Source organism: Lactuca serriola, chromosome 9 (genome assembly GCF_051521515.1).
Source record: "Lactuca serriola cultivar US96UC23 chromosome 9, Lser_US96UC23_V15, whole genome shotgun sequence".
NCBI lineage: Eukaryota > Viridiplantae > Streptophyta > Magnoliopsida > Asterales > Asteraceae > Lactuca > Lactuca serriola.
The window spans coordinates 6,535,840-6,548,356 of record NC_136416.1 but is presented as its reverse complement, the minus strand read 5'-3'; the positions used below and the strand labels follow the sequence as shown (position 1 = coordinate 6,548,356).

Below are 12,517 nucleotides of genomic sequence, written 5' to 3'. Positions count from 1 at the left end.
CTACCGAATGAAACTTAAGTGATAGGAACCTATATTTTGTATTCTAAACCACAAAATCAAATGTATAAAAGTATAGAACTATAGATATTGTATAATTCATAGAGGAGGTGGGACAAATTAGATTGGAATCAACGGATTACTTCACCATTTCTTTGTAATTGAAACAATATAAAAATCACATGTAATAGCCTCTTGTTAGTTAGGTGAATATGATATAAAATAAAATTTCTTTTGCCGGTTAAAAAAAAGATATTGTATAATTATTATCGACGATATATGAACACGCGAAAACTTATGCCCAATATATTTACACGTTTATAATCAAAACAAATACCTCAATAATGATTGATCTTTTATATTTTGAAATATTATCATGTGTTGTATATAAAAGGAACCATAATTTTAATAAAGTTAAATAATAACCGATTATATTATTATACGAACATAAAGAATGAATATTAAAATTTGTAATGAAATATATTATGTATTGTTTTTTATAATATAAAATCAATTTTAAAATATATTTTATAAATTTTCAGTTTTTATTAAATTTTATTTTTATTAATTAATTTTTCAGTTATTAATTATCTTTTCTTTAAAACGGTTTTTTTTTTTTCATATTTGAAATTTCTCAGGATTATAATTTTAAGAAATTATCTTTGATAACTATTTCGCTTTATATAAAAGGAACCATAATTTTATTAAAGTTAAATAATAATTGTTTATATTATTATACGAACATAAAGAATGAATATTAAAATTTGTAATGAAATATACTATGTATTGCTTTTATAATATAAAATCAATTTTAGAATATATGTTATAAATTTTCAGCTTTTATTAAATTTTATTTTTATTAATTATTTTTGTAGTTATTAATTATATTTTCTTTAAAAGGGTTTTTTTTTTCATATTTGAAAATTTTCAGGATTATAATTTTATGCGATTATGTTTGATAACTATTTGTGTTTTTGAAAGAAAAAGTTTACCAAGTGATATATATATATATATATATATATATATATATATATATATATATATATATATATATATATATATATATATATATATATATATATTTGAATTCAACATGAAAGTATTTTCAACCTTAGAACCAAAAAACCAATCTTTTTCTTAACTTTTAAAACAATTTTTTCATAAAAAAAAAGTCTAAAAATATAGATATTCATAACTTTTTATCCTCCATCCATTGATATAAAATTTGATAAAAAAAATTGATCTGTTCAAATTCACACTCTGAATTTGTTCAGATTCACAGTGTGAATCTGTGCAGATTCACACTGTGAATCTGTGCAGATTCAGAGTGTGAATCTGAACAAATCAATTTTTTTTATCAAATTTTATATCAATGGATGGAGATACTGTGAATTTGTGCAGATTCATGCAGTGAATTTATACAAAATTAATGATTTTTAGTCCAGATTCACAATGATAAAAAAGTTATAAAAAAACTATCAATGGAAAGAAGATAAAAAGTTATGAATTTCTATATTTTTAGAATTTTTTTCGATAGACAAAATTACATAAAATGGTCCTAGTGGTTGACTCAATTGGCCAACTTTGGTCCTTATAACAAATTTTGTGCGTAGATGGTCCCTGTGGTTTTCAAAATCTTGCAAAGATAGTCTTTTTGATTAATGGTGTTAACTTTTTTCAGTTAAGTCCCGTATGAAATGACCAATTTACCCTTCATGACATAAAGACCATTTATGTAATTTGTTCCGGCCACAGTAACCATTTATGTTACTTTGTCTATCATTTATTATTTATTATTTAATTTATTTATATTTTTATGATTTAGAAAAAAATTTCACGTTTTGTTCGAATATATTCCTGATGTTTTTATACAAAAAATTTCGCTTGTATTTTTTGATATTTTTTTCGTATAATTTTTTCTAACTTTTTTGACGTTTTATTCGAATACATTTACTAATATTTCTTTTGACTTTTTTCTTGAATAATTTCTTCAAATTTTTTTGACGTTTTGTTCAAATATATTTTTTAATGATTTTTACATTTTGTTTTTTATATTTGCTAAAGATTTCGTGGTCACTATAGTTAAAATCCGTAACTGAATTAACTTACAATAATATTTTTCTATTTTTTTTCGTTCTTTTAATATATATAATGTTATATAATTATTATTTTTTATTCAAATATATAACTATAAAACACATATAAGGTTGTAGAATTATTATTTTTGTAAAGATTTTTATAAATATTTTTTTAATATATAAAAAACTTTGTTAAATATAAACATGATTAATATAGATAGGCTAATCGGAACATGGGCGCTCTAGTTAAGACTACGATACGGTAGCCTATGTGTACCTAATTTATATTAATCATATTCATGTTTAACAAAAAAATTGTATATTTTTTATTAAAAATGTTTATAAAAAGATTTACAAAAATAATAATTATACAACCTCATATGTGTTATATAGTTATATATTTGAATTATAAAATATTAATACTTATAAAACCTTATCTATATTAAAAGAACAAAGAAAGGAAAATATGATTTTAAGTGAATTAAGTTAGGAATTATGATTTCAGTGACCATAAAATCTTTAATAAATACAAAGAAATAAAATGTAGAAAAAAAAAACATTAAAAAAATATATTCCAACAAACAATAAAAAAAATTAGAAGAAATTTCTAACATTATGATGACCATGTATTTTCAATCTTAACCCTAAGTATGAAGATTAATTGCATTTTAGCCCTTATGCATGGAAAGTGTTGCAAAATGGCCCATTATGTCATTTTTGTAATTTTGGGGATGAGCTCACGTACGCTGGGAGTACGTGCCTGATCCACAAACCCTAATTTTTAGGGTTTGGACCCTATATAAACATCATTAAATCTCCAATTCTCACTCCCTCACAGTCTCCAACCCTCATATCATCAATTGCAACCCTAATCTCTTGTGTGTGTTCCTTTGAGCTTGAAAGTGTGTGTTTGTGGTGCTTTGAAGCAAGGAGAAGAGAGAAGCACCAACTTGGAAGATTAAGACCACATAGATCCAGGATCACCTCACCTCCAATATTCATTTTGAGGTATAAAGCTCTGAACTTGATGATCATATCACTCGATCTTACTTATGTTAAAAGTCTATGCTTATTAGCCCCATATTCTTGGTTCTTTTAGGTATGAGCTACCCTATACCCAATGACTTTTCCTTCTTGATTCTTTTGGTTCTTTTGGGTATGAGCTACCTAAGACCCTACTCCCACGTACGCCACGCGTACATGGGCACCTCCGCGACGAGCCAGTACGCCCACCACACTCACAGAGTACGCCCAGCATACTCGGCTAGGGACTAATTTGCAAGAATTTTTAAAATGAAGGTTAAAAGGAAAATACACGAAATGAAAATGTTACATTGGGACTCTTACCTTCCCTTAACTGAGTTTTCGTTCAACAACAACTACCACTCCAATATCGGTGTGCCGCCTTTCGAGTTCCTCTATGGTAGGAAGTGTCACACCCCAATATGTTGGGGAGAGGTTGGTTAAAGATTCATGGGAATGGTTAAGGTAGTTCTTTAGAAGACAGATCTCGTCCAGCAGATCAGACAAAGACTTCAGACAGCTTAGAGTCGGCGGAAGAGTTATGCCAACAAGCAACGATCTGAGTTGGAGTTCCATGTCAGGGATATAGTCTTACTGAATTTATCACTCTGGAAGGGTGTGATATGCTTCAGGAAGAGGGGCAAGTTGGGGCCCCGATATATTGGGCCATTTCGGGGTGATAGCCATGGTTGGTAAGGTAGCGTACATATTAGATTTTCCTGAAGAACTTAGCCAAATCCACAACACCTTCCATGTGTCTCAGCTTAGGAAGTGTGTGGCTAATGATTCAACAGTGGTTCCGTTGGACGATGTTCAAGTTGATGATCACCTGACTTACATTGAGAGGCCAATGACGATCTTGGATCGAAAGACAAAGGCTTTGCGCAACTAGGCGGTGACTTTAGTTAAGGTTTAGTGGTGGCATCGGAAGGGTGCTGAATATACTTGGGATCCCGAGTCTAAGATGTGGGAGCATTACCCAGAGTTGTTCACAGTAACAAACTTTGAGGACGAAGTCCAGTTCAAGTGGGGGAGAATCGTAACATTCCGATGATCAGGTGTTTTCAATCTTAATCCTAAGTATGAAGATTAATTGCATTTTAGCCCTTATGCATGGAAAATGTTGCAAAATGGTCCATATTGGCATTTTTGTAATTTTGGGGAGCCTGGTCCATAAACCCTAATTTTTAGGGTTTTGACCCAATATGAACATCATTAACTATCCAATGCTTACTCCTTCACCAGCCTCCAACCAACATTTCATCCATTGCAACCCTAATCTCTTCTGTGTGTTCCTTTAAGCTTGAAAGTGTGTGTTTGTGGTGCTTTTGAAGCAAGGAGAAGATAGAAGCACCAACATGGAAGATCAAGACCACATAGATCGAGGACTACCTCACCTCCAAGCTTCATTTTGAGGTATAAAGTTCTAAACTTGATGATCATATCATTATATCTTGTTTATGTTAAAATTTGATAGTTATTAACCCCATATTTTTGGTTCTTTTGGGTATGAGCTACCCTAGACCCAAAGAGTTGTCCTTCTGGAATTTTTAGGGTAGTTTAAGTGATAAAAATGTGATATTGGACCTTCCTTTCACCCCATGCAAGTGTTGAGGTATCTTAATGGCTCTTTCAAAAAAATAGGGTTTTAACTCTTGGGAATTTTATAGCCATGCAACACCATAAAGTTGGAAACTTTATGGTGAAGGACGATAGTTTAGGGTCATATCTAAGAAATGGATGAAAAAGCTTAAAAGCATATGCTCTTAATAAAAGGATTAATGGAAGGCCTCGTACGTTGGGCGTACAGATTGGTACGTTGAGCGTACTAGGTCAACCTTGTGATTCTGTTCAAGGGCTGAGTACGCCCCACGTTCAGACTGGGTACGCCTAACATACTCAACTATGTTGACCAAAGTTTGAATTTTGACTTTTTGACTTTGACCAAGGTTGACCTATGGGTATTTTAGGTAATTTGAGTGGTATTTGAGATTGGTCATTATTTGGCGTTTAGGTGACCAGTTAACTATCATTAAGAGTTGTGTTTTGTCAAAGATCTTTTCATACTAAGAGGTGAGTTATCCTCACTGTACTTGCGAGTCGAAGGCACCAAAGCAGACCCATTGGTTGATAACTTGTTTCATACCTTTTGTTGATATGTTGAGCGCGCGATAGACCTGTATGACTATGATAGCTACTAATAGGTGTTAGACTAGTAAACCTATAGGATTATATGTGATTATTGGTTGTATGATTATCTATTTGCTGAGTATGCTTTTTGTCTATTATATATCAACATCTTATGCGGGTTGAGACTACTACTTTGTGTTGCCAGTTAATAGACAGGGGCATTTTAACCGGGAGGTTGTGAGCCAGGGTAATCCAACCAGGAGGTTGTGGACCCAGTATGTGGTATGCAGGGCAATCCAACCGAAAGGTTGTGGGCCATGGTCATCCAACCGGGAGGTTGTGGACCCATCATTCTAAATCTATGTATATTATATGTTGTGTGATGGTACTTTGGGGATCTCAATAAGCTTTGGCTTACAGTTTCAGTTTATTGTTTCAGGTACTTCAGAAGATTGTGGGAAAGCGAAGTCCGAATCGTGCAGATCTTTCTATTTTCATGATATTGATTTTTGGGACACTCAGATATGACTTTACTTTTGAAACAATGGTCTTTTTGTAAACAATTATGGATATTGATTGTTTTTTTTTAATTTTAAATTTGTATGATTTTTGGAGTGTTACGCAATTATTCAAACAAAAAGTCAAAAGAAATATTAATAAATGTATTCGAAATAAATGTCAAAAAATTAGAAAAAATTATACGAACAAAATATCAAAAAATGTAAGCAAAAAAATATTTAAAAAAAAACATTAAATAATATATTTCGAACAAAACATCCAAAAAAAATCTAAATCATAGTAATATAAATAGATTAAATAATAATAATAATAATAATAATAATAATAATAATAATAATAATAATAGATGACGTTACATAAATGGTCCCTGTGGCTGGAACAAAGTACATAAATGGTCCCTAACACTGTTAGTCAAAAGGACTATCTTTGTAAGATTTTGAAACTAGAAGGACCATCTATGCATACAATTTGTCATAAGGACCATAGTTGGTCAATTGTGTCAACCACAAAGACCATTTATGTATTTTTGTCTAAATAATAAGATCTAAAACTTGAAAAAATAATGGTTCATTGTTGAACTTTTGTGTGTATATATATATATATATATATATATATATATATATATATATATATATATATATATATATATATATAGAGAGAGAGAGAGAGAGAGAGAGAGAGAGAGAGAGAGAGAAAGGTTCAAATGTTTTCAGTATTTATTGTGTGCATGTATGATTCATTCTGGATCAATCATTTTACTTATTTTAAGAAAGTAATTAATGCATATTAATTACTGAAGATGTAATTAATATCCATTATATCTTCAACATATAATATGCATTAATTAGTTTCTTAAAATAACTAGAATGATTGGTCCAGAATCAATCATACATGCACACAATAGATAGTGAAAACAAAATAACTTATATATATATTTGTAAGAATAGTAGCCTTTCTACATTTCAAGAAATTATAGTTTTTCACGAAGCCTCCGTTTGACACTTTTTGATGTATAAGAAGTCGAAACCTTCCATGTTCTAGCTGACATTCCGATTTACATCTCTTATGTTAGGTTGTTAGCATGTTAGCAGTTAGACGATCGATAAAGAACCCCAACACAATACATCTACCTACCCTTGTTTTTTTACTCTATAATGCTTTTTAACCCCTTAAAAGTATATAAGTATAATACAACCGAAAAGACGTAAATATATGTGTACCAAAACTATAAGAACCAAGCCAATTATGTACATCAACATAGTCCAGAGTCCATAGTGGTAGACTGGTAGCCTGCATCAATGGATGACACCCATGTCACGGGTCCCGGTGGCTTGGGACACAAAGCCTCTACCCCCAAAAACAGGGCGCATAAACGCATCATCAAACTTTCTCCAATACTGATGAACCATGTTTGGAGGAGTATCTGGTAGCCTCTTTCGACTCGGCCTATTTTCATTTCCGCCTTCTTCATGCCCATGCCCATTTTGTAGAAGCGGCATACCACTTGATGAGTTTGGAGTAGATGGGTCTGTTTCATCTGGTAACAACCATCTTATAATCGGCTTTGTCATCAATCCAAATACCTACACTTTGATCACTTGGTTAATAAATGTTTCTCACCAAATTACTAGTATTATTATTTACATGATGATTTTCAATGCTTACCACTGTACTGAAAAGAACAACAGTAATGGTGCTGATGATCAACAGCGCATTTGCAGGCTGAATAGTTTGCCCAGATCCAGTAAACTACCGACATCAAATGTTAGTTAATTTGTATACAAAAAATTCCAAGCTTAATTGATTTTTTTTTTTTTTTTTTTTTTTAACCTTTTTATAAGCAAGTGCTACGGATACAGCACCCCGCATGAGACCAGCCCACCAAACGGTAACTTGCTGTTTAATCTTGATCTTTTCGTTCCTATTTTTTCGAATAAAGTTGGAGAATAACGACAGAGGGAACACAAAAGCTGCCCTTCCAACCATAATCAACCCAACCAGTATACCACTTGCACTAAATGATTTTCCAGGGCTGTATCAATTAAGACTTTGGTTTTAAAATGTTCATTGGATAGGATAACCAAATAAAGCTAGTGGTAGTTAGTTTAGTTACCTATCCTCTATGAACCTCCATTTTTCAATATCTAACGAGTCCATTCCAACATACAGGAAGATAAACACTTCAGATATATATGACATTGTGGCAAAAGTATGCCTGCAGTCGACATTAGGTGAGTGAGCAAATTTAAGAGAGTTTGGATTTGGATATGATTAAAATGGTTACACACTTACTTTGTGGTTACTTGTGAACTCAAAGTGATGTTATGCCATGCGTAGTGTGACATTACAATCCCACAAAAGAATACTGTAAGGATTCCGCTTAATTCAAACATCTGGAGATATATACAAATTAAGTTACTCTTTGAGATTTGACCAGGTGTGGTGAAAATGGAAAATATGGAATATGCTTACTTCAGCTGTAATGTATGAGAGGTAAGCCATGAGCATCATGAGAGCTATTTCACGATCAGTTGAATGCCTGGAAGTATTTTCAGACAACATTGCATTCATTGATAGGATTTTGATTTTTGATTACTTAAAGAAAGCTGGAAACAAGAGATGGATGGATTTGAGCATATACCTTCCAAAGTATAATGTTCTGATGATGAATGAACATAGCAGCCCAACCTACAAAAGCAATGAAAAACTATCACATAAAGGTGAAATTAAAAAAAAAATAGCTATCAACATATAGATTAAAGAAGCTTACAAAAATTCCCAACAACGTGCTTAATACAAACAATGTCAAGAAACTGTAAGCAAATGTAAGGGCTTCAGTAGCATTAAAGTTGTTTAGGTCAAAACTGGTGATGGCATTGAAAAGTACCACAGATGTGGCATCATTCACCACACCCTCCCCAAACACTAGACTGTACAATAGTGGTGTTTCTTCTTGATTAAGCACCTGTTGACATGATATTGTTATATTTTTAGTATGTAGTTACTTTGAAGCTCATAATTTTTTTTTTTAAAAAAAAAAAAAAAATGAATGTACCTGTAAGGCGCACACAGAATCTGTTGCAGAAAATATGGCTCCAAGTGCTACTCACAACAAGACATAAAAAAATAGAGGAATTTTAGTAGAGACAAACATACATCTGTGGCTCAGCTTTGTATCTTTATATGGAATCTATTCATCATTATAGCAATTTGGAATACCTAAAGCAACTATCCACATTAGTTTCATAACATGAGAAAAAGAGAATAAATACCAAGATAATCCTTGATCTCGAGGTAACCAATGTCCAGTTTAGGGAACAAGAGTTTTGCACCTGAATTAAAAAAAAAAAATTGTAATTCAAATTGAATTTTTTATGATATTCATAGAATTCATCATGAAGATAGAAAGTATCATAAATACACTCCAAAGAGACTTTCACACATTTTCCCATGATTTGAGCAAGCAGTTTAATAATTATTACTGATAATAGAACTCAAAGCTATATGTTCTCTAAACTTATTAGAGCATACAAAACCAATGATTAACAAAAACAGAAGTTCAATAATGTATATACAGAACATACCGTATGATATAATGGCAAACGATATCAAAGTACCAATAGCTCCAAATAATGTAATGGTCATGAAATTGCGGAAAAACTGTTTCTTTTTCACCTGAAACCTGGTCATAATATTGCAGTGAAACCAAAAGTCTAAGTTAAGAGGCATATTATAGGCTATAGAGGCTTCTAATTGTGGCATCAAACAGTTTAAATCTGACATATCCATTTAAATTTAAAAGTAGGAAGAATAGATACATACCCAGCATTGAAGATTATTGGTGGAAGGAGATACATAAAGAAAAACTCTTCCTGAAATTCCAATATGCGAGAGTTTTTACCACCAGAAGTTAGCAAAATAATGCATCCTGTGGCTAGACCCTGTGTCACAAGAAAATAATAGTATGTTGGTGTGAAATTGAAAATAAATCAAAAGCAAAAGGTAGTTTGTGCCTTGTGGTTGAAGCACGGATGACTGACTCACAATCAAAAGGGCTGTGACTGACTGATTGATCCACCGGGTTTTTTCAAGAAGATGACCAATCACTATACAAGCACATAAAAGGGTTGCAAATAAGGCTATGCTGCGTACATACTCATCCTCTGGATCCGATGTTGATAAACCTGAACTTGACCCCACATGGATACCCATATTGCAGCCTACCAAACAAAAACAAAATTGTTACCAAGAATCTTCATACATGATCAACGAAATACTCATTCACAATTGTACTTTTGGTTTCCCATTAGTTGTATGATGATAACTAAAATATGGTTTCAAATTAGTTATCAAACCCATAAGCTATGTTGTCTACATGTACTTACTCTATGACCCTAAACAATTCATATCGACCCTCCAAACCCTAAAAATCGTCAACCAGATCTAAAAAGGCGACATGTATCAATGTACCAACGGTTGCTGGGAAACGATTCCAATATATAAATCATGAAATTAGAAGTACAACTACAAACAATTAGATAATTACACACCTAAATAATAACAATGCTACTAATTAAAGTTACAGGATGTTAAGCGGTGATCAACTCACGCTACAACTATTTGGCTTCAAAATTTTTTTTTTTTTCCATTCTACTCGTTAAAGCCAAAAACTTGAACAAAATTCATTGAATTTTCACGCCATTACTTTCCTAGAAACATGAAAATGAGCAAAGAAGAGGAACAAAGACTTCATACCTCAAAATCCGCAACCGATTGTAGAAAAATTCTTCAACTAAAAACAGAGTTAACAGACTTTTTCGTCCACCTAAGGTTTATAAAACTTCTTTTAATATGAATCGTTCAAGAAAATATGAACTTGAAGAAGAATTAAGGTTTTCTTAACGAGCAAGAGTGCAAGACGCGATGGAACAAGGCAACGAATCGTGGAAAGCCAGGCTTTGAAATACCGCGAAAGTGCAGAAGATGCTACTGCCGTGTTGCGTTAATATGGAATTTTGAGGGTTAGGTGTACATTGCAAAACTAGTTAAGATATTGTGTATTAAAAAGTCTACTAAAAGAAATATTAAATAGTAGATATAAATTTATTTTTTTAATTTTGAAAAAGGTAAACATATATTTTAAATTTAGAAGATAAATCTAGATATTTAAAAATATCATATCAAGATAATATTTAGAAATTTGTAGAGATGTTAAAAATTACTTCCATCTAAAAAAAATCTAAAAGTGTTGATTTAGAATCATGTTTTTCTAAGAAATGTAATAATAATATGGATGTACAGTTAACACTATAACACAAACATTAAATAAATAGAAATTTAAAACATTAGATAGATAAAACTAAAAACATATTACATTAATAACAACCTAAATAATTAGTCAATATTTTTTTATTATTTTCTTGGATTTTATCTTTTCAACAGTCTTCGCATTCTAGACCATCTATTGACATTTTCAAAACATACACATCATGCACCGCCTGTTGCTTCTGAAGTATTCTTTTATTGTTCGCGTCTTGAACAAGGCCGGTCCCAGGGACTCAAATGTCCATGACGAACCACAAAAAATGTCCTTAGGCCCTAACGTATGACGAATTAAATTATATAAACTAAGCTTTTTTTAAACCAACTATAAGTTTCAGAAATCTGTCTTTCTCATATGAAAGTATTAATTTTTTTCGAGAAAATTAATCGGGTTGAATAAAAATGGTCAAGTTAATTATAATTTTTTTTTGAGAAAAAGGCAATTTAAAACATAAGTTCTTGGTGAATTAGCAATCAATTAAAGTAAATCTAACTTTGACACAATGGCTATACAAATAGCATATCAAAACAAAATCATGACACCCTATATGCCAAAATAACCTTTCTAAGGTCGTTCTTATTAAACTTATCAAAATAGGAGATCAAAATTTCTAAGTAAACTCTTTTCTTGATAAAATGTAATGGAATATCACGATACTGTTTACTTATATCTTAATGTCAAGTTTGAATTTCATATTATATATAAAGCAATTAGAGCAACCCGATCTTTGGTGTAGTGCTATAGGCGACTGATTTTCCCTTAAAAATGAAACTAACAAGATGAAATTGAAAAGGAAACTTTGCGATGGAATCCAAAGCTGCTGAATCTTCCATGATAGAAAAACACAAAACTACTGTTAATATCTATTCTCTTGCAACCGCTCAGGTGCCAAGGGTGTATCTTCTTTACATGTCAATGAATCTATGTCATTATCCAGCCAAAACCATAAACAATTAAAACCCCAAACAAATTTAAAAAAAAAAAAAAAATACAAATTCTTAAATATCAATTGTTATCATCAAACTTTTAATCTCTAGAAGCACTTGAAACAATAATCAAATCAGCAGGTTTACCTTTTGGCTTCGATCTAAAATTGAAGAGACTAGAATTACATTTGATTCGAGAGAAATCAATGGTGCCTTCAATTCAAAATTGGAGAAATCAATTTTACCGCCGTCTTCCGTCTCTTTAACTGATCTATTTGAAGCTTGGAAACATGAGACCTTGCAGCGCAAAAGGAGGCCGAAGTATTGAAGCGCCTAACGGTCGAAGCGTATATTATATATATTAAAAAAAAATAATAATAATAAAAAAAATGGGCCCCTAAAATTTTTGGGCCCTTGCACCTGCCCTACACCGACCATGATTGAGGTATTAAATCATGTACAAATAGTCTATCGTTAAAAACATGGCATGCATGAAATATTGCCACTTCTTTGTGATTTAG

General features: G+C 31.6%; 1 protein-coding gene across 4 annotated transcripts; it reads right to left on the bottom strand.

The window, feature by feature from the left end:
* Positions 1-6,655: 6,655 nt before the first annotated feature.
* Positions 6,656-12,306, bottom strand: LOC145072314 (sodium/hydrogen exchanger 3-like). Of its 4 annotated transcripts, none has more exons than XM_079018719.1 (15): positions 12,144-12,306; positions 10,503-10,572; positions 9,792-9,967; positions 9,570-9,688; positions 9,332-9,429; positions 9,020-9,079; positions 8,803-8,849; positions 8,518-8,712; positions 8,389-8,435; positions 8,220-8,286; positions 8,040-8,140; positions 7,861-7,962; positions 7,578-7,779; positions 7,413-7,496; positions 6,656-7,330 (listed from the first exon to the last, which is right to left on the bottom strand). In XM_079018719.1, exons 3-15 carry the CDS (start codon positions 9,957-9,959, stop codon positions 7,043-7,045), a joined length of 1,578 nt encoding a protein of 525 aa, XP_078874845.1. In that variant the 5' UTR covers positions 9,960-9,967; positions 10,503-10,572; positions 12,144-12,306; the 3' UTR covers positions 6,656-7,042. The 4 variants fall into 4 exon arrangements, with proteins under 4 accessions (XP_078874845.1, XP_078874843.1, XP_078874844.1 ...); XM_079018717.1 differs by lacking the exon at positions 12,144-12,306 and adding an exon at positions 10,651-10,788; XM_079018718.1 differs by lacking the exon at positions 10,503-10,572.
* Positions 12,307-12,517: the final 211 nt, after the last annotated feature.

Excerpts from the sequence above, each read along its gene's own strand:
- LOC145072314 (XM_079018719.1), bottom strand. The coding sequence starts at position 9,959 with ATGGGTATCCATGTGGGGTCAAGTTCAGGTTTATCAACATCGGATCCA. Across the intron at positions 9,080-9,331 it reads GTTTGCCATTATATCATACG|GTGCAAAACTCTTGTTCCCT; the intron begins GTATGTTCTGTA and ends TTTTTAATTCAG. Across the intron at positions 7,780-7,860 it reads TGGAGGTTCATAGAGGATAG|CCCTGGAAAATCATTTAGTG; the intron begins GTAACTAAACTA and ends TAATTGATACAG.